The sequence below is a fragment of the Pan troglodytes genome, chromosome 3, assembly GCF_028858775.2.
Source record: "Pan troglodytes isolate AG18354 chromosome 3, NHGRI_mPanTro3-v2.0_pri, whole genome shotgun sequence".
In the NCBI taxonomy this organism is placed as follows: domain Eukaryota; kingdom Metazoa; phylum Chordata; class Mammalia; order Primates; family Hominidae; genus Pan; species Pan troglodytes.
The window spans coordinates 104,017,075-104,042,474 of record NC_072401.2 but is presented as its reverse complement, the minus strand read 5'-3'; the positions used below and the strand labels follow the sequence as shown (position 1 = coordinate 104,042,474).

Here is a 25,400-nt window from a genome sequence, read left to right as displayed (position 1 = left end):
TTTTCTTAAACTACTTACTACCTTTTATTTTACAGGTAAGGAAAATGGGGATGTTATGTTTCTTTTTCCCAAACTAAATTAGGATTCTGTGTGGTGAAGAGGCAAAACTTTCTTGTGGCAATAGCATAAAGCTTCCTTTTTTTTTTTTTCTCCAACAGCTGCATTTTAAGGTGATTCTGTGGTATGAGTCTGTATCATTTTATAACCTTTCACTTCCCTTCAAACTTGTTTAAATTACAGAATTCAGTTAGTTGTTGTACTTGGAGCACAGAGTTTTCCACACAGGCCAAATTCTATAAACTTTCAATGAGTCTGAGTACTATGCTTGCAGGCTTTTTGAAAATACCTGTCTAATCAATCCTATGCATAATCAAACAAGAAAGTTGCATGGTAAATGCTGAAGATTACTGTAAAACTCTTAAAAAGTCCTAGGAACTATAAATTAATATATATATATACATATATATATATATATTTTTTTTGAGATGGGGTCTCACTATGTTGCTCATGCTGGGCTGAAACTCCATATCCTCCCACCTCAGCCTCCCAAGCAGGTGAGACTACAGGGCATGACGCCAAACCCGGCTTGAAATAGGATTTTGAAGTCACATGCTATCTATGCTACTCATTCATTTAACTTCAAGTTTCTCTCTTGATAAAGCTAGTAACATATGGGAAAGAAAATGGGTAAGAATAATAGTTGTCTTTCATAAACTCCTTTCCAGAGTCCCCCCACCACCAAAGAAAATTGGGATTATTCTCCCTTCTAAAAGTATCAACCATATATCTTTATAGCAAGACATTCATAAATAAGATGAGATGTGACATTTCATGTAAAAGACTAAAAAATGTACATCAAAGGAAAAAGAATTACATGTATTGAGCCCCTCTTAAAATACCTCATTTAACCTGGACATCAACCTTTCAAAGCTAGATTTTCCTATTCACATTTTACAGATGATAAAGCTGAGGCTTAAAGTGATTAAGTTACCTTCCCCAGGACTCAGCTAGCAAGTAAATGGCAGGGCAGGGCTGGAAGTCTATTCTTGGTGTGCCCCCTGTTGGAAGTGAAGTACTCACTACTGTCATAGATGGCGTCTGATACCACGGGTTCCAGGCGCCTTGTGAAGCTGCCAGTGCTATCCGGAAGAAAAGCTGTAAACATGAGCCGCACCACGCTGAGGTCCATCTCCTTGGTCTGCTGCAGAGCTGCTTGGCGGATTAGCTCTTTTTCCCGATCTAGGGCCATACAGCACAGTCCATTCATGCCCAGGGAAGTGTGAACATTTAAAAGACCATGCTTTTATAAAGCCCAAATAATGTAAACTTACAATAAAAACTCATTTTTCCTCTTTTGAAACTCTTCATATTGCTAATAAAGTGTTAAAAACAGTCTCATTTATGTCATCCAATATGAAAGGCATCAAAGAAGACCTGCATTTTCTCCGGATTACAGTAAAAACTCTCTTCCGTGTATCAGATCGCCTCCCTCCTCTCCTGTCCTTCCCCCACCTTTCCCTTTCCTCTCTACAGTAAGAGTTAAAGGCACACAGGATGTGATGGAATGGAATTGAATAACCCTACTAGGCACCAGCTGTATTGAGAAGTGTGCAAATTATTCCAAAAGCTGTTTGGGCACAGGGATTGAGCTCATTCCACAGTGCCAAGCAGATAGCCTGGCACATAGTAGGTACTCAAAAACAACTTCTGAAGGAACTGAATGACTCAGGGACATCTGTTTCCTTCCCTCCTGCTGGAGTTTTCACGCTGATGGATATAGTCATAATTAAGCTATAATATCATAAAAGGTAGTGATTCAAGAGACAAGTACTACAAGAGAGCTACAAATGAAGTGATGTGGGATTTCAAAGAAGGAGAGAGTTCAGAGGGCTTTGGAGCAGAAGAGGTATTTGCTCTGAATATTGAAAAGGTGGCAGAATTTGAACACATTCATATAAGTGAGTGGATAAAGGCATTCCAGGAAGAGGAGAGAGCAAAAATAGAAAGAATGTGCCAAGGCAGGGAAGTGAGAAATCATGGTGCTCCTACCAAGTAGTAGACTTTGACCTGAAGGGGCAAAACGGGAAATAGATTGGAAATGCAGCCTGAGGCCAGCTCTTGGGAGATCCAAAAAGCCAACTTACAGAATTTGGATTTTGTAGGCAAAACGGAGACACGGAGCAGCAACAAGATACAGAACTTCAGTAATATCTATCTGGCTACAAGATGTAAACTTGATTAGAAGTGGGGAGGGACAGAGACCAGGGAGAAGACTACTATAAGTGGAACAATGAAAATGGAATGTAGTGTGGAATGCCAGAGAGCATGGAATGGCTGGACCACAGCCTCGCAGCACAGGCGAGGAGGGGGAGTCAGTGAGGATGGGAAGGTTTTGAGTCTGGGTATCAGAAGATGGAGTATATTTAGCTGAAAACTGATAATCGGTTTTGAATCACATGAGTATCAGATGACGACTGGACGGCCAGAGTAAAGGACAAAATACAAAAGTAGAAATGGGGCATGTGGTGGGACAGGGAATGGGGTTGAAAAAAAATTTGAGAAAAGGCAAGAAAATGGAAAATCATACAATTTTTATGATAAAGATAATAGTTTATAATGTGTCTGCAGAGCCCAAAGAAAGAAAAATGCCTTATAATAAGGTGAGTTGGGGAAGGTAAAACAGAGGTGTTCTTTAGACAAAGTCTTGATTTCTGCATTGGTTTTCGAGAGGGTGAAATGGAAACGGTGGGGTGTTTTTGGTAAAGGAAGACACATACAAAGGTATAAATATGCCTCAGTTATTCAGAGAGCAGAGATGGCGAGAGGAGGATGCAAGGTGGGCTGGAGATGAGGCTGAAAGTTGCTGGGGCCAGAGAAGCAGGGCTTTGTATGACAGGCTATGGAGCTATAGTTTTTATCCTAGAAGTAGCAGGATGCCATCAAAGGTTTCTGAGCAAGGAAAAGGTGACAGCAGTGTGGGGTAGAGACTGGAAGGGATGCAGATGAACATATAATTCATACAGATGAAAACCAAAGCCTGGACCCCTTGGAGGATCAAGGCCAGGAAAATGATGCTTACCTCCCAGCTGCCGGTCCCCTCCACCTTCTGCTTGCAAATAGGCAAGGTCAGGGTGCACCAAGAGTCCAGGATTATAGCCCCTTATACACGCCTCTGTCATTCGTGCTTCCAGTGTTTCAAATACTTTTTTCTTTGTCACATGAAGTATACCCAGGTTTGCAAAGCTGGAGAAAAAACAGTAACAGCAGCAGCAACCACCACCAAAAGTTAGGCACTTAATGTCTAGGGAATCTGGCTTCACTTGTAAATTAAAAAAAAATACACAGGCCCTCAATGCTTTATACAAATCTCTTGGGGCTACATGCATTTCAGAATTTAGGGTATTTTTGATGTTAAAAAGGCAATATATGGCCTATACTGCATATTACATAATACTCTAAGCAGGTCTGGGGCACACAATGTAGTCAAACACGTTAGTATTTCCTCAGTGAAATATATAATTGGACTCACCAAATGGAAAAATAAAGACTATAAACAGCTACACATCAGGTCACATTGGTTTTTACTACCAAATGAGTCTGCAATAAACTTGGAAGAATGTTTTGGTTTTCAGAGCTTATTTGACTTCCAAATTTGATTACGGGAGTGGGAGCATATGTGTCTATATGTCTTAATGAGGAAGTCTTACCGGGTTCATTTTAAAGTATTTTCTATGGGAGCTGTATTAAAAATTCAAAATTCAAAATACTAACAACTTCTTAAGAATAAGAAGAGTATTATATTTGGAATGATTATTTTCCTTTTGAATCGTCCTTGGGTTTCTGAATGGGATTTAAAGTCTACCTATAATCTCATCTTCTCCTGAGTTATCTATAAGGTTGGAATTATTTATGACCATTAGAGTTGTCATCTAAGTATACATGTAAACAGGGATGGAGAATCTTTTATCTCACGAAGGCTACATATTTATAAAACAAAATATGTGATAAGCTTAAAAAGCAATGAAAATGATTTATAAGAAAATATATAAAATGTTCCAGCCATTCACTTTTGAAATTAAAGTACATGAAACAAGTCTATTCAATAAATGTAACAGGCAAACAAAAAAGGACTTTACCAAGGAGATTCATTCACTCAACAAATATTTATGCAGATCCTTATCAGTGCCAGGAAATGTCCTAGATGCTTTTGTCAGCAGTAAAAGAATCTCTACCTTCACTGAATTTATATGCTAGTGTGACAACGGAGAAGAAACAAAGAAGTAAATTATACGATACAATTTAGAAGGCAATAAGTGTTATCCAGAAAAATAAGGTAGGAATGAGGAACAGGAGAGGTAGTAGAAAAAAGCATAACATTTTAAAGTAGGGAGAGGTCAGGAAGGACACTCAGTAAAAAGATGAAAACTGAGCAAAAACTTGAAGGAAGTGATGGGGAAGACATGAACATATGAATGATGAATGTGGCAAAAGGAACAGTAAGTACAAAATTCCTGCGGTAGGACCACGCCGGTGTTTTCAAAACACAACAAAGGCAAGGAGGTCAATGTAGCTGGAGTGAAATGAGCAAGTTGTCAGAAGTAAGTAAAGAATTCAGAGAGGTAAGCAGGGGGCCAGATCTCTGGCTTTTACTCAGAAAGAAAGAAAGAAAGAAAGAAAGAAAAAAAAAATTAGTAGAGGAAAGAAAGAGATTTCATGACAACTGGATTGAAGGAAAGAATGAACAAGCTAAGGTAGGAAGGTCAGATAAAGTAGGGAAGAAAATAGGAGTTATAAGGCAGAATGAAATGAGCACTCATACCAGAGGCCCAGAGACAGAATAAGTCACATGTCCAGGCAGATGAAAAAAGTGGATAGCTAAGACACAGAACAGAAAATATACCACTAGAAAATAAGCTCCTTGAAGGCAGAGATCTCTAGTCCCTAGAACAATGCCTGACATATGAGTGTTTAATAAGTATCTGTTGATAAAGGAATGCATGAATTAATACAGCACAGAAAAATATGCAACATGACATACTTATATGCATAGAAGCATAGGCAGTTTTTCAGAAACAATACCTATATCTTTTGGCCCTTTCAGCCTTACTCCCATATAGAACTTCCCTAACTGCAGGAAAACGGGGTTATCTCCTTTGTAATAGCAATGATAAACATCTGTGTAGCATCTTACACTTTACTGTCAATAATATGCTTTTCATGTATATTGCCTAATCTAGTCCCTGTGAGAAAAACATCATCCTTATTAATTTATTATGTGAATAATGAAGGATTTACTCTGGTTAACAAATGAAACAGTACAGAAGTCAGTCTTCTGCTTCAGGTAACGATAGAGTAAAACAGACTGGATTGAACCTTAAATATCTAAAATACATGAAGAAATGGTTTTTAGACACTAGAAAACAGGCAGCACAGAACAGTAATCTTTAAGAAAAGGGAAATAAATAAGGTGAACCCTGTAATTACTCTGGCTTAATGCCTAGAGAGTCCCAGGCTACAGCACAGGAAGGAGGAACCCCAACAGAGCCTGGCAATCTCTGAGGTTGAGGAGACACAGTTAAATATTGGAGGAAGCGAAGGAGGCTAAAACTCACAAGCAGAGTACCGGAGAGGAAGAAACCGCAAACAGAGATACACTCAGAGATCACTGGAGTCTTCAGCTGAGTGCTGTGTGTGAGGAAATATGTCAAAGCTGGGAAAAGAACCACCACAGAAGTGGAGGCAGAAAAATTATTGTAACACATATGGGGCTGGAATAGTTCAAGAAATCTTGTAATACATGGAGCATCAGGTTGAAAATTCAGAAAGGTACTGCCTTAGCAATGATGTCAAATTAACCCTAGAGTAAAGGTTTCTCTGGTCTCTCTGATAAAGCTTAAAAGTAAGTTTAGAAAGAATCAAACTGTTCCCAAATTTAACTTCATCCCAATCCTCAAACGTATTTAAAAGCACACCAAAAAAAAAAAAAAAAAAAAAAAAAGGAATCCAAGACTTCACGATACAAAATTCAAAATACCTGTCATCCAATAAAAAACTAACAGGCATGGAAAGAAATAGAAAAATATAATTCATAATTAGGACAAAAACTAAACAAAAATAGATCCAGAAGACAGAATTTGTACACAAGTACATTGAATAGCTATTATATATTCCATATGATCAGAAAAAGAAGAAAGCATTGGTATGTTAAGGAGTAACATGGCAGATATGAAAAAAAAGACCCCAAACCTATAGAAATTGAAAATTACAATGTCTAAGAGGAAAAAATACACTAGATGGAATTAAGTACATATTAGACACTACAGACAAAAATATTGGTGAACGTGCAGACACAGTAATAAAACTTTCCAAAATGAAAGAGAAAAAAAAGATTTTTTAAAAAACAGGTCATCAGTGAGCTGTGGGACAATTTCAAATAGCCAAATATATGTGCAACTGGGGTTCCAGAAGAAGATGAAGAGGAGTGGACAGAAAAAATATTTGAAAAAATAATGGCCAAAGAGTTTTAAAACGTACTAAATATATAAACCCAGAGATCTAAGGATCTCGATGAACCCCAAGCACAAGCAACATGAAGGAAACTATGCTAATATCCATATAATCAAATTGCTTAAAACGAGTGAGGAAGAGAAAATCTGAAAAGCTGCTAGAGAGAAAAAAAAATTATATACAGAGGAACAAAGATTAGATTGACAGGTGACTTCTTGGAAACAAGGCAAATCAGAAGACAGTGGAACAACATAGTTTAAGGATGTGAAAGAATAATACTGTCAACCTATAATTCTTTTTTTTTGAGACGGAGTTTCTTTCTTGTTGCGCAGGCCGGAGTGCAATTGTGCGATCTCGGCTCACCGCAACCTCTGCCTCCCAGGTTCAAGTGATTCTCCTGCCTCGGCCTCTCAAGTAGCTGGGATAACAGGCATGCACCACCATGCCTGGCTAATTTTGTATTTTTAGTAGAGACGGGGTTTCTCCATGTTGGTCAGGTTGGTCTTGAACTCCTGACCTCAGGTGACCTGCCCGCCTCGGCCTTCCAAAGTGCTGGGATTTCAGGCGTGAGCCACTGCGCCCGGCCTGTCTACCTAAAATTCTATACTCTTCAAAATATCTTTGAAAAACAAAGATAAAATAAAAAACTATGAAAACATACACCTACTGAAAGAATTAATCAGCATCAGATCAGCAGTATAATAAAAGGAAGTGCCTGAGGCAGAAGAAAATGATACCAGATAGAAATTTTGACCTAAGAAACAGAATGAAGAGCACTGCGAATGATAAATACGTGGTTAAATATAAACACCTTTTTTCTGATTTAAAAAGTTTCTTTAAAAGATAAGTGACTGTTTAAGATACTTTTCAAGAGAAGACACACATGCCACCAACAAACATATGGAAAAAGCTCACTAGAGAAACGCAAATTAAAACACAATGAGATATGATCTCACACCTGTCAGAATGGCTTTTATTAAAAAGTCAAAAGATAACAGATGCTGACACGGCTGTGGAGAAGAGGGTACACTTATATACTGCTGGTGGGAGTGCAAATTAGTTCAGCCACTGTGGAAGCAGTGTGGTGCTTTTTCTTTTTTGTTTTATTTTTGCCCTTGTAAACTTGCTTATTTTTTATTATTTTTTTTATTATACTTTAAGTTCTAGGGTACATGTGCACAACGTGCAGGTTTGTTACATATGTATACATGTGCCATGTTGGTGTGCTGCACCCAGTAACTCGGCATTTACATTAGGTATATCTCCTAATGCTATCCCTCCCCCCACCCCACCACAGGCCCAGGGGTGTGATATTCCCCACCCTGTCTCCAAGTGTTCTCATTGTTCAATTTCCACCTATGAGTGAGAACATGCAGTGTTTGGTTTTCTGTCCTTGCGATAGTTTGCTCAGAATGATGGTTTCCAGCTTCACCCACGTCCCTACAAAGGACATGAACTCATCCTTTCTTATGGCTGCATAGTATTCCATGATGTATATATGCCACATTTTCTTAATCCAGTTTATCACTGATGGACATTTGGGTTGGTTCCAAGTCTTTGCTATTGTGAATAGTGCCACAATAAACATACGTGTGCATGTGTCTTTATAGCAGCATGATTTATAAACCTTTGGGTATATACCCAGTAATGGGATGGCTGGGTCAAATGGCATTTCTAGTTCTAGATCCTTGAGGAATCGCCACACTGTCTTCCACAATGGCTGAACTAGTTTACAGTCCCACCAACAGTGTAAAAGTGTTCCTATTTCTCCACATCCTCTCCAGCACCTGTTGTTTCCTGACTTTTTAATGATTGCCATTCTAACTGGTGTGAGATGGTATCTCATTGTGGTTTTGATTGGCATTTCTCTGATGGCCAGTGATAATGAGAGCATTTTTTCATGTGTCTTTTGGCTGCATAAATGTCTTCTTTTGAGAAGTGTCTGTTCATATCCTTTGCCCACTTTTTGATGGGGTTGTTTGATTTTTTCTTGTAAATTTATTTAAGTTCTTTATAGATTCTGGATATTAGCCCTTTGTCAGATGGATAGATTGTAAAAATTTTCTCCCATTCTGTAGGTTGCCTGTTCACTCTGATGGTAGTTTCTTTTGCTGTGCAGAAGCTCTCTAGTTTAATTAGATCCCATTTGTCAATTTTGGCTTTTGTTGCCATTGCTTTTGGTGTTCTAGTCATGAAGTCTTTGCCCATGCCCATGTGCTGAATGGTATTGCCTAGGTCTTCTTCTAGGGTTTTTATGGTTTTAGATATAACATTTAAGTCTTTAATCCATCTTGAATTAATTTTTGTATAAGGTGTAAGGAAGGGATCCAGTTTCAGCTTTCTACATATGGCTAGCCAGTTTTCCCAGCACCATTTATTAAATAGGAATCCTTTCCCCATTTCTTGTTTTTGTCAGGTTTGTCAAAGATCAGATAGTTGTAGATGTGCGGTATTATTTCTGAGTGCTCTGTTCTGTTCCATTGGTCTATATCTCTGTTTTGGTACCAGTACCATGCTGTTTTGGTTACTGTAGCCTTGTAGTATAGTTTGAAGTCAGGTAGTGTGATGCCTCCAGCTTTGTTCTTTTGGCTTAGGATTGTCTTGGCAATGCAGGCTCTTTTTTGGTTCCATATGAACTTGAAAGTAGTTTTTTCCAATTCTGTGAAGAAAGTCATTGGTAGCTTGATGCGGATGGCATTGAATCTATAAATTACCTTGGGCAGTATGGCCATTTTCACGATATTGATTCTTCCTATGCATGAGCATGGAATGTTCTTCCATTAGTTTGTGTCCTCTTTTATTTCATTAAGCAGGGGTTTGTAGTTCTCCTTGAAGAGGTCCTTCACATCCCCTGTAAGTTGGATTCCTAGGTATTTTATTCTCTTTGAAGCAATTGTAAATGGGAGTTCACTCATGATTTGGCTCTCTGTTTGTCTGTTATTGGTGTATAGGAATGCTTGTGATTTTTGCACATTGATTTTGTAGCAGTGTGGTGATTTTTCAAAGAGCTAAAAATAGAACTACCATTTGACCCAGCAATCCCACTGTTGGGTACACAACCAAAGGAATATAAATCATTCTACCATAAAGACACATGCATGTTAATGTTCACTGCAGCAGTATCCACAATAGCAAAGACATGGAATCAACCTAAATTCCCTATCAATAACATAAATAAAGAAAATGTGGTACATATATACCATGGAATACTATGCAGCCATAAAAAAGAATAAGATCATATGTTTTGCAGGAACATGGATGGAGCTAGAGGCCACTGTCCTTAGCAAACTAATGCAGGAACAGAAAAACAAATACTGCATGTTCTCACTTGTAAGTGGGAGCTAAATGATGAGAACTCATGGACAAAAAGGGGAACAACAGACACTGAAGAAGGCCTTGTTTCTCCTCTGTATTTTGATATTTATATATCCACTCCTAGTGCTTACCAGTTGGTATATGCTATATGTATTAATTGGAAAAAAATTCCATGTCTCTAAACTGCCAGAAAGCAGAGAGAGTGTCGTGATTACTGGTAAGTGAACTGGCCTAAAGCAAAGTCAAGGAACACAGATATTTTCCATGGAATAAAAATGTCAAAGAACTAAAATATGTTGAAACAAATTGTTGATATTCAGGGTTTAAAATAAAACACCAAACTAAGATTATTATTATTAATTTTTACCAAGAAAGGCAGTAAAGGCTAATTATATAAATGAATTTTAAAAAAAGACAAAATTAAAGCTAACTTAAAAAAATATTAAAATGACAAATCCCCTACATTACAGCAATCAAACCAGAATCAAGACTTGGCTTTTTAAAACATGAATATTTATAACATAGATAAAATCCTTTTGAAAGTAGAAACTAAGTTTATTAAGAATTCATACTGAGGGAAAGGTGAAGATAAACACTCCAAAGAAAGTAATTCTTTTGGTTTTGACAATTTAAAAGTTATTTGTCTTCTCATTGCCATTTTTTAGATATCTTTTTTGGTATGTTGGATTAGTGCCTTGCTTGTGAATCTATACTCTTTGCCTAATCTGTATTATTGAAAACAAGTTATCTTAGCTTCATTTCTAGTATTGACAAGTCTAAGACATAATTTTGGCTATCTTCCTAAGTTTCTCTATGTGATACTCTTATCTACAAGTCAGAACTAAATACTAATAATCAATGTCATACCATAAATATGTGTGTGGCAAGTTTGCTCATGTTATTTCATAATATTACAGTCCAGAATTCTGGAGATGTAAACAGCCTAAAGATAAGATTCTGTAGTGAAACTCTCTCATTTTATGAGGGAAGACATTAAGGTCCCCAAGAAGTCATGTAACTTGCCCCCAGTCCTCTGTTGAGAGCAACAGTACTGGGAATAAAATACTGGTTTCCAGAATGCTAGCACGATGTTCTTTCTACATAAATGCAATAAGTTTTGACATTGAAAATCTTAAAAATGTATATATAGAGAGAGATAGAAACAAATGAATTATGAAGGAAATAGTGTATTTTGGGAAACATTGTAAGCAAAAATTTCTCAGCTAAAAATCAAATTAGAAAGTGAGTACTGACTTTTCATAGGAAACACTAAAAACGTTAAGACTACTGAGTCTATTGTAACTCTCAAGTGGCATCTTGATTAAATTTCCCACCGAAATTATATAGGGTTAGAAAATCTCACTGCTCTACAACCAGACATCATAATGATCAAACTCAGGAGCTGAGATGCTCAAAATGTTTGTTGAATGAATGAATGACTGATGAGTTCTCCCAACTACTGAGCCCACACCCCACTGCACTACAAGAGTGAAAGAATCCCTCACTTTCCTTAGAAACAATTTACTTCTATTCCCGCTTTAAGGTCTCAAATTTAAATAACCATTAGTTCTTTCTAAAATCCTGAAAGATTACTAAAGCAAACCACAGAAACACCAAATTATAGACACCATACTGGAGGTTTTATAATAATAAATATTAGTAGAAAACTTCATCTAAAATTTCCTCTAAAGGATATGATTATAACAGGGATTAAACAAGACCAAAGAAAATAAACACTTCAAACTGACAGAACCCTACTGGAATAAATCTGCAGAAACACTAAGTGATCAATTAGTCTAAAACTGTGATAATTAGCCTGCATTTCAAAGCTCTCCTAGGTCAATCAGGAACTGGAAGGGTATTCCACAACACATGATGAACAAACTGTGACATACAACAGGAGACACGCCAGTCTTTCAAGAGGATGTTGAAACAAGTTCATATAAAGCACACTTTAATTTTTCAAATCAATTTAAGCTTCTTCCTTCAATCTAGAGTCTTTTTTTTTCTAACATCAAAAGAATCCGATTTTAGTGACTTAAAAGAAAGCTCTCTCTCTAGGTTTTTCACACTTAAATATTTTCACAGTCAAACAAAGAAATACCTAGGAACATGAAAGCACAACCTCCAAAATAACAACCAATTTGAAACTTGATCGGAATTCAAAGCCTGAAATGCAACCATCAGCTTAATTATAGTTGATTTAAACAATTCCTTTCTTTTGAGTGAATAAGCCAGATTAACTGGGATTTCAGCATAAACTATTTAAACCAGGATTAGAAAACCCTGAAAAATGTTTTTAAAAATTAAACAAAATTAAAAATTTCTTCTTTTGCATTTAAGGACTTCCAAAGAAAGACTTAAAACAACAATTTTTAGAATTATTGATTGCACATATCAGTTTGTATTGTGTGCTACACTATTATTCTGTGTGCTATTTTAGTGTATTAGGAAGACGAAAATACATGGTTTTTATCACAATAAATATGTCTTATTTAAAAGCTTAATTCTTTTGGATTGAAATTACTTCTATAAAACTTCATTCATTAAAAATTGCTTGTTTTATTTGATCAACCCTTAAATGAATATGTCATTTTTTATTTACATTTCAAGCCTAATGAATGCCAAAATAAATTTGCATTCCTTGGCTTCTTATCTGTGCATTACTTTCTAAGCAGCAGAGAGCTGAAATGATATTTATGCATTCACTTAAAGCCCTACATATTCACACCATAAATCCACTGAAGAAATCATCAAGAATGTAAAAATATACATAAAGTGATGATTTCTGCTATAGTTAGGTTTCTTTACATTTGTCCTTATCTTTATTTCTAGGAGAAAAAAAAATTAATAGTGGCACAAATACCTTGTAGGTCAAGTGACCACATATAAGTGATCATCCAAATTGGGCCACCTTTAAGAGTAGAAGAGGGTGCTATAAACAATTAGGTCAGGTGCAAACCGGGCTGTCTCAAGCAAATCCAGACATGTGGTCACCTTACTTCCTGGAGTCCAAATGAAAGCACAAGTTTACACAGTTTTTTGAGGACATCTGAGGGTTTCAGAAAGGTCCCTAATGAAAGGGGCCTGTTCATTCTAAGTTCCTGCATCCCATATTCTATCTGTTCCTACCTTCCACAGCATCATATACCCCTACTTACCCGACCACCATGTCCTTGGGTCCAGCAGTTACAGTGCAGATCCCATCCTCACAGTGTTTTCCCACCAGGCTGTGGGCATGCAGGTGGATATTTTTTCCATTTGTGACCAACTGAACAATAACCTTTGCTGGTCCCACATAGTTGCAGATCTATATAAGAAGCACATTCCAAAAGTTAGCACATCTGACTCTCCAGCAACATGGAAACATGTTTATGATAAGCCAGTAAGTATAAAAAGTACAATATAAAGTTATTCATATATGTATATACATGATTACAGCCCTGTTTTTAAAAGTATGTGATGAACAAATGACAGGGTGGAAGTAAATGAAAATGTTAATGGTGGTTGTTTTGTGTAGTGGGAAGATACACTCCAAGAAGCAGGCCACTTAAAATACAATATGTATTGTGAAAGCTGGAGCAACACATCTTAGAGGATGCTGTGTTGTCATGAAGCCTCCTTTCCTTTTAACCAAGAACATGCCTTCCTCTGCATCCTCATCAAAATTCTTGGTCACAAAAGCTGGGTAAATGATTGATGAGAAAGAAACTGGTGGTTGATGGAAATCAAAGGAAGAAGGCAGGTAAGCAGAAACAGTCCATCCTAACTCTGTGCCATGTGATTAGACAGGAGAATCTTGCCAGGGACCTGGTTCTGAAGTTTGGCTATAAACACTCAAGCCTGAGGACTTGGCCTCCAGTCATCTCTTAGAAAACCTGAGCCTTCAGTAGCCCTCTCTGACTTCTGATAATTGAGTTACATATGCCCAGGTCATAGTAAGTTTCTTCAATTCAAAAAAGTGTACTCCTTAAGTACAAATCCTTAGATTTCACCCCTGTTTGCTGTTGCTTGATAAAATTAGAGTTTTCTATTTAAAGTAATTTATTTCTTATTGGTATGTCTTTAAAATGATGACAATAGCAATAAAAAGGAAATAGCATGGAGATAATGACATTTTTAGCAAAAAACACTTAGATATCGTCTTTCTTCTTCTTAGTCACCTAGCCCCTGTAGTAGACTGGATTCCTTCCTTGAGAAAGTGCCAAGACTAAAGTCACACTAACATAACAGAAAAGACCTTATTTTAACCCTCTTAAATCCTATCAAGTCAGAGCCCTGTGATAAATTCAGCTAAATCCTTGGAAATGCACTATAATCTCCTCACAAGATGAACTACTGTCCTGGTTTGCCTAGGACTGAGGGGTTTTCTGGGACACAGGGTTTTTGGAGCCAAAACCTAGATTAGTCGGTCACCCTATCTCCTTAGCTCATACTGTACTTTTTGAAGAACTGAATAACCTAAGCCCCAAATCTCTCAACTACGCAGTAATTCAAAATGCATAAATCTGTACAAGCAGCCCACAGCTTGAAAGAAAGAGAGACAGAGAGAAAAAGAAAGGAAGAAAAGGAAGGAGGAAAGGGAGGAAGGAACAATGGGACGGAGGGAGGGAGGGAGAGAGGGAGGGAGGATGGGAATCACACCTAAAGATAACTCTTTGATGGAAGTCCTAATGATATAAACTTGAGGAAGACCCTAAACCTGCCAATAATACTTGGAAAGAGACAGAATCCTTTTCGACTAGCCTACTTCTACTATAAACTTCATTAAATGGATTCATATTTTATTGAAGCAGGGTTTTGGTACAATTTTCTTAGTAGGGACTTTTTCCCAACCCAATATTTCATCCAACAGTCTAAAAGCTGATCAGAGTTGGCATTATTCCCCAGAGGGTTTGCAGGGAGAGAAGTTTCACTCGTCAACAAAGGACAGACTCCCCTACAGTCAACTGTGCAGCTCCACCTCAAGGCCTGTATGCATGCACTTGGCTAGAACTGCTGCAAAGGTTTGCTTCTAAACCTTCTAACCTCCTTCTCAAAGAGCAGGGTCCCCAGAGCAAGCCAATCACGAAGAGGGTTGCTAATTAAATTTGATCTTGACCACCTCAAAGCACAAAAAATTTCTTAAACAGGTATAACATTAAAAAAAAAACTCTGGGTATAAAGCTAATTATGAACTCAGTGCTTTCCCTTTAACAAGGAGAAAGTCTTTGCCCTTAAATGTGGGATGGGGAATGAGAAGTTCTGGGTTTTCTCCAAAGCTGACTGCTGTCCCTAGATACTCTCTATAGATTGCTGGTGCCAGTTGTGTTTCTTGGTGTTGACATCTGAAATCAGTCTTTGTTATGATGATATATCCCACAGGGGCTTCTTCAGCAATAAATCAAGAGTGAAAGAACACAAAATAAATCATGTAATTACACTTTTAAGTGACACCAGCACAGGAATGCAAGAGAGCAAGGCATGAGGTAATGCTTCATTTGGGTGAAATCAGCTAGGCTTTCCAATTTAATAGGACACCAGAAGGAATCCATAATTAAAGCCCAATCACGTCAGATAACTGGGCTCTTCAATGTTACCATTATGAGGCAATTAGTCTCTGGTACTGAAGGAAAGAGGTCCGAGGTATCCTCAAAAAGTATTCATGTATTTTTCATACTACTACTTCACGGCTGAAGGGTGGCAAGAATGAGGAACTGGGTAGTCCCTGAGGTAAAGGAGCTGAACATGCTGCCAGTGACTCATGTGCTGTTGGATCCATTTGAAAGAGTCCAAGTCAGCATCGCATCATCTGGTTTTCACAGAGACCACAGGGCAACGGACAGGGAGCCCCCTGGGTTTTGTGGACTTTCCAAAATACTGATGAAAGAAGAAAGCTGAAGTGTGAGAAGACAGTGATACTATTTGCAAGTTATATGGCACATGAAGACACTGGCACTCTAACATGGGGGAGACCATACTTCATAGGATGTCATGATGACGGAGAACTGTTTGCAATTGATTCAGAAATTCATTTGCTCTACGGAGAACTTAGTTCTTTTTATTCAGTCTCCCTTTTACTTCTTTGAATAGTGGTTCCTTTGAAAATTAAGTTTATAGAAAGCAACTGTGTCTGTTAGGTTTTTTTCAAAGCGTCTGAACATTGCAAGCTCTTATTAAGAGTTAAGCTTTCGGGCCGGGCGTGGTGGCTCATGCCTGTAATCCCAGCACTTTGGGAGGCTGAGATGGGTAGATCACCTGAGGTCAAGAGTTTGAGACCAGCCTGGCCAACATGGTGAAGCCCTGTCTTTACTAAAAATACAAAATATTAGCCGGGCGTGGTGGTGTGCACCTGTAATCCCAGCTATTCGGCAGGCTGAGGCAGGAGAATCACTTGAACCCAGGAGGTGGAGGATGCAGTGAGCCAAGATCAAGACACTGCCCCTCCAGCCTGGGTGACAGAGCAAGACTCCGTTAAAAAAAAAAAAAAAAAAGAGTTAGGCTTTCAGTTAAAGTCAAGGAGACAAAGGTGACAAAACTGAGTACTCAGCTACCCAGGGACACTGTAAGAGCATGGACTTTAGGCGCAAACTAGCTGGGCTTGAAGATAATTCCCCATTTCCTGGTTGTGTGACTTTGGGCACTGCTCAGTTTCCCCATCTGTAAAAGGGAGATGATGATAATAGTATCTCAAAGGGTTGTTGTGAGGACTAAATACATTAATGCATGTAAAGCCTTTACAACAATGCTCAACAAGTAATAGTAGTTTAAAAGCATTAACTTGTCTTATTTATTAATTTATTACTGTAAAGTACTCTTCCACCTAGAGAACTTTAAACAATATGACCATCCTGAGTTTTTTTTTTTTTTAAGTACTATCTAAAAGCAGGTGGCTGGAATAAACGACTGATTTAGGTCACTTCTATTTCCAGGGTAAATATTTTTTTGCATGCCATATTTTATTGGGCTTTGCTAATTTTCCAGTAGTAATTATGTTATTATAGTAACAGCTATCATTCTTGGAGATACCTAGGACTTCTTGGCATTCTTGATGAAACTTAAGATTTTCTTCCAGGAGCTTTATGACTCAATACCTACTGATGACCACATGCTGGATCTGCTTTTTGAATAAGATGTAGAAACCATGGGTCTCAGATCATACCAATCTTAGTCAAATTACCTCTTTTTATTTAAAACAATTTTGTCACGTTGGGGTAAAGTACATGCTGGTTCTTCAAAGGTGGTTACAGGACGTAGTCTATAATTTTCTAGGAATCAGGATTTGAAATGCCCACTTTGCTCTTTGGGTAAATTCGGCCAAATCACTTTGGCAGAATGTAGAGTTAACATGAATGTAAGAGGTGATACATGAAGTAGTTCTTTTCTGCTTAGCTTTTCTTGTGAAGTGATTGATGATGATGATGATGATGACAATGGTAATGAAAAAGAGGAGGGGAAAATACAAAATTTTCAAACGGAAATCTGTCCTGACTTCACGTGTGCACCTCACTTTGTCCTCTACTGCACTAAGCAGCAGAACAATGTGGTAAAGTCTAGGAAGTCTGAAGCCAGGCTGCCCGGCTCAAGACCGCCTGTTACCACTTAGCTGTGTCAACGGGGAAAGATGGTTAACATCTCTGGATTTCAGTTTCTCTGTCTTTAAAGTTAAAAGGAATAATACACTTGATTTCATAGGACTTTTTTTTAGGATTAAATGAGTTAATGCAGTGCTTGGCACTTAATGGGATTAGCAATCCCAAATATAAATCCTCTCTCCCACCTAGGTAATACCTCACTAATAACCAACATTTCTCTATTTATTCAGTGAGTATTTAAAGCCCCTCCTATGTTCCACACACTGCAGTAAACTAGGGGATGAAGCGATGCATGGTGAATGCAGAACAGACACAATCTCTGTTCTTGTGGAGAATTAAAGAGTGGGACTGACACTAATCAAATAATCTCACAAATAAATGTAAAAGTGTAACTGAGAAGAGCTTACAAAGGAGATATATAAGAAGCACTTGACCGGGTCAGGAGGTCAGGGAAAGCTTCCTGAGGGAGTACTGAGGGTGGAGATCTGAAAGAAGGCTAGGAGTATAACAAGGCAAGGGGGTGGGTGAGGCCAAAGGGTTTAGAGAGTCTTCCTGGCAGGAAAAACAGCACATGCAAAGAAAGGCTCTGTGCTCAGAGTCCTACTCAGGACCTCCTTGGACCTACCCATTATCACGTCTCAGGATTTTCTTCAAGCTGACAACTCCCAGGTTGTTCCTCCACTTCCCTATTGAGAAGCACCCATTCTTCAAGAGGAAGACCTGGACCTGAATCTTCCATGACACCCTCCTCACCACTTTAGCCCACAAGGCTCCACTACTGCCTCCTTTTTCTGAAATGTGATTGGAAGGGACAGGCAGGAAAACCATATGCAACCTAGCGCAATATGAAGACAGGGTTCAGTAACTAAATGATTACTGTCAAATTTCTCTTGCTTGTTAAACTCCCAGAGCCTATACAGCTATACTTCCTAACTTACTGTGTTTTATGGAACATGCTAACTCAGATAATCCCCACAACAGCCCTGTGGGGTCAGAGGTGGTACCCCATTTCACAGCTGGAGGAACTGGGGCTCAGTAAGATAAGGTAGGTTGCCATGGTTCCTATAAATGGAGCGATCAGGCAATCCGTGAGCTTGGGTCTGTCCACCTCAACAAACTATTCACATTTCCCATTGCTCTGTGCTACCATGTGACATGATCATTTTTTCTTCTGTGTGTGTGCAGTCTCCTCAGTGTTTCATAGTTCTACTTTGCCTAGAGAGTGTTGATAGATGACAGTTATTCCTAAACACCTTGTTTGTTTGGCTTTGCTGGTATGTGTTGTGAGAAGAGAGGTCTCAGGAATGGCTATAAGAAGTGGTAGAGGTGTATCTGTCCCCTTGCAAGGCTCCTTCATAGAATCATGCCACAGACATGAAACCATGCATTCATTCTTTTCTGTGAGGTTGCAAGTCAGATTATCAGGCACACACACACAAAAAAAAAAAAAAAGGAAAGAAAGAAAGAGAAGAACGCTATTTTAATAATATTTCTTCTCTCAGGGTTGAAAAACAGTCAGGCTTTATTGTTTATTACTTGTTGAGCAACCAGGGAAACCAGGAAGGACAGAATGACCTTTACCAAATAAGATAGTACAGAATTATGTCCAACACAGTTTCTGGCATAAAAAGATGCTTAGTAAAGTTAGTCTCTTCTTTCTCTGTCAGGCAGGAGATTTCAAGTTGATCCAGTCAGTGATCCAATCCCAGCTTTTCCCTCTCCTAGCTCTGTGGCCTTACACAGATTAGATAACCTCTCTGAGTCTTAAGCTCTACATCTACACAATGGGCCAATCACATGACTTCAGAGGGCTGCCGTGGGGACTATGCAGTCCCTGGTACATGGTAGGTACTATTAAAGTGCCAGTTTCTTTCCTTCTCTATTATTTGTAAAGACCCTTGGGCCTCCGAAAGTCCCTGTGAGGGAGGCAGAGTTGACTCTATTACCCCTATTTTGTAGATAAGAAAACAGAAGTTCAAACAGATTAACAAAGTGACATAACCCAAAGTCATACAGCCAAGACACAGAGGACTCTGGAATTCATTGAGTCTTCTGAATATAAATGTGGTATTCTCAGTAAGGTAGGGGATGGCATGAAAAAAATCCTCTTTGACCCACTATTAATGGCATGTTTTTTTGTTTTTCTTTTCCTGGTAGTACTCATGGATTTGCATTGATTCACTGACATTCTTTCACCTTGTTTAGTGCCCTTTTTGAATGACCAACAGCATATATGGCTCATGATATCAGGCTGGGATTAGAAGAGCAAACTGCCATTTGACATAATAAATAAGCTAAGAAGTTCTTATGAATTACACAGAGACGATGAATAAAATCTCTATGTATAACTTTGCTCTGAAAGTTTTATCTTTTCCCTCATACTTTGACCCACGGTTTCCTTTTTTATTTTAACTTTCAGTTTTACCACATCAGATATAGCTGCTTACAAATCATGCTTCTTTCGAGAAAGAAGTAACACACTATTGCTAATTCCAAGAATTGCTGGGAACTTGTACCTCAACAGGTGTCATTCCATCATTAGCAAATTACAAATAAATCTTTACGTTTGGATGGCCTAATCATTCATCACTGCAAAATAATATGGGAGGAGCAGAGAGTTTGTAATTTATAAATGCACTGTCTTATAAATGTTCATGTATGTCACTTTTTTTTGCCAGTTGTGTGGATTTTTAAACAGAAAATAATGTATACAATACTGATATTCTAGTGCCATTTCTTATATTTCTTTTTCTTTCTTTCTTTTATTTTTTTAAGGGACAGGGTCTTGCTCTGTCATTCAGGCTGGAGTACAGTGGTATGATCACGGCTCACTGAAGACTCAACCTCCTGGCTCAGGCAATCTTCCTGCCTCAGCCTCCTAGGTAGCTAGGACTACAGGTGCATGCCACCACACCTGGTTAATTTTTTTTTTTTCCATATAGACAGAGTCTCACTATGTTGCCTGGGCTGGCCTTGAACTCATGGCCTCAAGGGAGCTTCCCACCTAAGCCTCCTAAAGTGCTAGGATTACTGGCATGAGCCACTGTGCCTGGCCTCTTTTCTGTATTTCTTACCATCTTTACTACACTACATGCATTTTCAAATTCTTCTTTAAAGTATAATATATATAATATTAATTCAAATCTTCAAAAAAAATCCTCTATCTGATCACTTCTCACCACCTTCACTGCTACTCCCTTGGTTTCCAGCCACCATCATCTGTCTCCTAAGCTTTTGCTCCTGTGTTTCCTCTGCTTGTCCTGTCTCCCCATGGCTTATTTTCCTGAGTGATCCTGTCCAAGCCATGTCATGCCATGCCATGTCTTATCACTCCTTCACTCAAAATCCTCCCAAAGTGAAAGCTGTTAAAGCTGAGTGATTAGTGCAAGGGGGCTCATTATACTATTCTGTGTTTGTATATGATTACATTTTTCTATGTTAAAAAGTTAAAACAAAAACCTTTAATATTTCTCTATATTAAAAGACAAAATCGTTATAATAGCTTACAAGGCCCTAGGCGATCTGACCATCTCATGTCCTCTCCGTCCTTTTTCTTCTTACTCCTATGCAGCCACATCAGTTCTTGAACTTGCTAGCTGAGCAATCTTAGCTTTTGCACTTTCTATTTCTTCTGCCTAGAACACTCTTTCCAGGGACATCTGTATACCTGTATATTTCTTACCTGCTTTCAGGCTTTACATAATTGCCATCTCTCAAGGTGGCCTTCACTGACCACTCTACCCCTACCAAAACTTTGACCCCCTAATCCCTTGCTCCTTTCTCTGCTTAATTTTTCTCTATACATTAATAACCATCTAATAACTACACATTTCATGTATTTTGATTACTGCCTCTCTTCTCCATTAGGATGGAGGCTCAGAGTGGGGAAGCTGGGTGTGGTAGTGTGCACCTGTAGTTCCGGCTACTTGGGAGACTGAGGTAGGAGTGTCCTTTGAGCCCAGAAGTTCAAGGTGGCATTGGGCTATGATCACACCACTGCACTCCAGCCTGGGCAACAGGGTGAGACCCTGTCTCTTAAAAAAATGAAATAAAAACAGTGAGGATATTGATTTATTCTCTGCTGTATCCTCAGTGCTTGAAATAATGCTTGTCATATTGTGGGCATTCAATAATTAATACACTAATGAATGCATAATTAAGACAGGATAAAATGTTATTTATGGAAGGCAATTACTAAAATATAAAGGGTTGGGTTAGGTGGCGGGTAGTGGGTGAGGAGTGGAGATAACTGTACTCTTTTTTTTGTTATTTTGTCTTTTAAAAAATGGCCAATTGAATACTATGCAGAAATGAAAAAGAACAAGATCATGTCCTTTGCAGGGACATGGATGGAGCTGGAGGTCATTATCCTTAGCAAACTAACACGAGAACAGAAAACCCATTATTACAGATACTGCATATTCTCACTTATAAGTGGGAGCTAAATGATGAGAACACATTGCCACATAGAGGGAAACAACACACACTGGGGCCTATCAAAGGGTGGAGGGTGGGAGGACAGACAGGATCAGGAAAAAGAACTAATAGATATTAGGCTTAATACCTGAGTGATGAAATAATCAGTACAACAAACCCCCATGACACGTCTACCTATGTAACAAACCTGCACATCCTGCACATAAAACTTAAAAGTAAAAAAAAAAAAAAAAAAAGGCTAGATATCAATGTAGCATCTCAATAGGCTATTTAAATTAGAATATGATTATTACACACCAGAGCAGAACACGGGGCAGGGTTTCTGGCTGGGGGCTCTGGTTGCTGCACTGGCCCTACAGTATCTGGTAAAAAGGAATCTAACCACTAAGAGGTAGGAATTCTGCCAGCTGTGGGAAAGTGAAGGGAGGGCAACTCTCGAATAATCATCCTTCGAAAACTAAGGCAGCAGTTCTTCCCTCAAATTCCAAGACACCCCCTTGTACTTCTCTCTTCCCACCCTAACTGCTATTGCCCATTAGGCATTCTCTCTTGTACTGATGAGTCTTGGCACCAGACTCAAATATTTCCTCTATGCTTCATTTTGTTGTTTCCCTCAGGGATCCAGGATTTGCATTTCTGGTCCATCTCAATTTCACTGTCTGTTATTCCTCAAATGAGAGGGCCCTTCTTTGATATTCACTGTGGTGATGGATAGGAACAACTACCCCACAGGACTTTATCAGGGGTAGTCCTGATAGTAGTGCAGGGGTACACCTCCAAGATCTCAAACTAGTGGAGTATGTTTCAATAAAGAGCACAGGCTTTGGAGTAAGACATAGCTGGCTCTGAATCTGGGCTCCCATGACCATCTGGGGTACTCTGGGAGAGTTACTTAACTTTTTTACTTGCTTTCTCATTTGTAAAATGTGAATACAAATATATAATCTCTAAATTTTCTGAGGATTAAAGGAGGTAAAGTGTCTAGTACAGTTTTTGCTATATCAAAACCACAAAATAAATGACAGCAATTCTTATTTCTCTCTTCCTACATTAAGCAGATATCTGCAGTTGAGATTCTCTCTTGACTTTAATGAGAAGGTAGAAGTCACTGCGTGCAAGTTCCTTCACTCTCTCTTCTCCTTACTGTTACTGAGGCTCAAAACATCCCTGTTACTTCACATATCCTCTCCTAATTCAGAGAAACATGTTTGTTCCCTTTTCCAGGGCTAACCATTCTGTTTTTACCCTTAATGTTTATTCCTGATCTTCTTGAATTACCCTTCTCTTTCTCTCTTCCAAAGGATTTTTTCCCTTGTCTACAGATGAGCACTGCTTTTCTTCCTTATTCTAAAAAAAAGCCCCTTCTGGATAATGATGATGACAACTGTAAAGGTTAACATTTATTGAAACCTATGGGCTGGGCATGATACCAAGAAATACTGAACGATTCTTTCATTTGCTCTTCTCTACAATCCAATGAGAAAGGTTCTTAAGAGGAACTTATACCTGTTTGAATGCCATTCTATTTCTCCCTACAAAGTACATAAGAAAATCTCTAATTACTAATGCTGAACCACCACCACTTAATCTGAGGCCCTTTGCAAATGTAAGTAATCCCCCGATCCATCAAATGAAAAAGTGTGTAAAGGTCATGACAGATTCCATGTTTCCAAACCCACTAGCCATTTATTATTCCTCAACCCTACTTGATCTCTTTGGGAATGGGATATGTTACCATTCCCTCCTTGAAAGTCTCCCCCAACTCCCCATTTCACTGGCTGCTTTTGCTAAGGCACTCTTCTTCCCGCTCAAAGAGATGTTTCAGCAGAGATTGATGCTCAGTCCATTTCTCACCTTTATCGTGATCACTCCCTTGACATTCTTATCAAGTCTCCTGGATTGAATTGTCTACTCCATGCAGATGATGGCTAAATTGAAATCTCATGTTCTCATCTTCTTTTCAAGCATGTGCAACATTTCCAGTTGTTTGTAGGGTATCTTCCTGTCCATAATACCGTTACAGCTCAATGTGCCCAAAACTGAACTAATCACCTTTCTTCTCAAAGCTACTCCACCTCCTGGAAATGGAAATACAAATGCCGCCTTCTAAAAAAGTGCAGCAAAATCCTCTTTTCATCTTGGATTCCTCTCTGTCTCTTGTCTTTTATGTTTAACCAGTTGCCAAACTTCAGCTGAGTACCACCTCAAAAATCTCAGTTTGTCCCTTTCTTCCATTCTCATTCCTTAGTTTATCTATCTTAGCTTGAACTCTTAGTTTAGCTCATGAAGAATCACTGCAATTCTTCCAACTAGTGTCTCTGGGCCTTTCCCTTCCAATATCAGTTAGCAGATTGCTACCAGATTTGTAGTCCTAAAGCACAATGCTGCTGATAATTTCTTATTCCTATATAAAATTTCTATAGCTTACCCATTTTCTAAAAACATACAGTTTAAAGTCTTGCATGATTTGGCCTTACCTACTATCTCCAGCCTTATTACCACCCTTGCCTTCCATGTGCTCTTCATTCCAGCAAATTATTTACTATTCTCCATTCGATCTCAGAGATTTCTACTTTTGAGCCTTTGCTGCTTTTTCTGCTGTGCTGTTTTCTCTCGTTAGATCTATGCTTTCATACATCTCTCCCTTGAATCCTTCTATAATCATCCCAACTAGTCGACTCTTAGAAATTTATCTTTACATTAGAGCAATTAGGTCATTTACTCTTTCATTCAAAAATGATCTTGTTCAACAATTCCCACATGGCAGCCGCAGGTGCTGGTTATGCTGGTGATTCAGGTATTTAAGGGCATATCTTCGTTTCTCTATTAAATGGATTGTTTCCTGAGGACAAAGGCACTATTTAATTTTCTCTGTTTTTCCAACCCCTAGAACAGAACCAGTACCTACTTAATCAATATTTGTTAAAAGAGCTAGTGAATAAATAAATAATTGTCTCCAGGCTACACTGAAAAAGGAGGGAGCAGAAAAGTGGTGTTCCCAGGCAACATTAGGAAAGGCTGAGGACAGTGGGGCCCAACAGGCTATCCAGCTGTTGAATGGTTACTGTCCTTTGGCAGGGTTCATCTCCCTAATCTAACTCTGAGGGATCCCTGAGGAGTTTCTGCAAAGTCCTAGCAAAAGTTGAGTACATGAAGCTGATTAACTTTTGGAATTTTACTAACTCCTCTGCTTGAAACCACAGTTAGGAACACCTAACCCTGGCAATATTCTTATTCCTGAAAGGATTATTTTTTGAAGCCCTTGTACTCCCTTATGCTTTTCTACTCGAGAAGCAATTTTCATTTACAGAGACACTAGCTGCAGAGATGCTAAAACATCTTAAATGTTTATAAATTCACCTTTCAGGTATTAATAGAATTCGACCTTGAGACACAGTTCTCCTATTGTGTGGGGGCTTGGCCAAGGAGGCAAACAATCACCAAGGGTTGGCTCTAGGTAAAACCAGAAGCGAGACTGAGAGATGTACTGCCCTGGCTGCTGGCCCTGTGTGATCTCACATTCACCACCAGCAGGGAGACTCCGCAAGGCAGCTGCATGAGGAGGGC

At 38.6% G+C, this 25,400-nt stretch overlaps 1 protein-coding gene across 7 annotated transcripts in view; it reads right to left on the bottom strand.

Moving 5' to 3' along the window:
* NFKB1 (nuclear factor kappa B subunit 1) overlaps window positions 1-25,400 on the bottom strand; it is a 115,269-nt gene that overhangs the window by 37,152 nt on the left and 52,717 nt on the right. For all 7 annotated transcript variants that reach the window (XM_001168718.6, XM_009448072.5, XM_016951926.4 and 4 more), the window contains 3 exons: window positions 12,984-13,132; window positions 3,080-3,243; window positions 1,081-1,239 (listed from right to left, as the gene is read on the bottom strand). In XM_001168718.6, coding sequence (XP_001168718.1) covers window positions 1,081-1,239; window positions 3,080-3,243; window positions 12,984-13,132 — 472 coding nt within the window. The remainder of the gene's footprint in view (window positions 1-1,080; window positions 1,240-3,079; window positions 3,244-12,983; window positions 13,133-25,400) is intronic.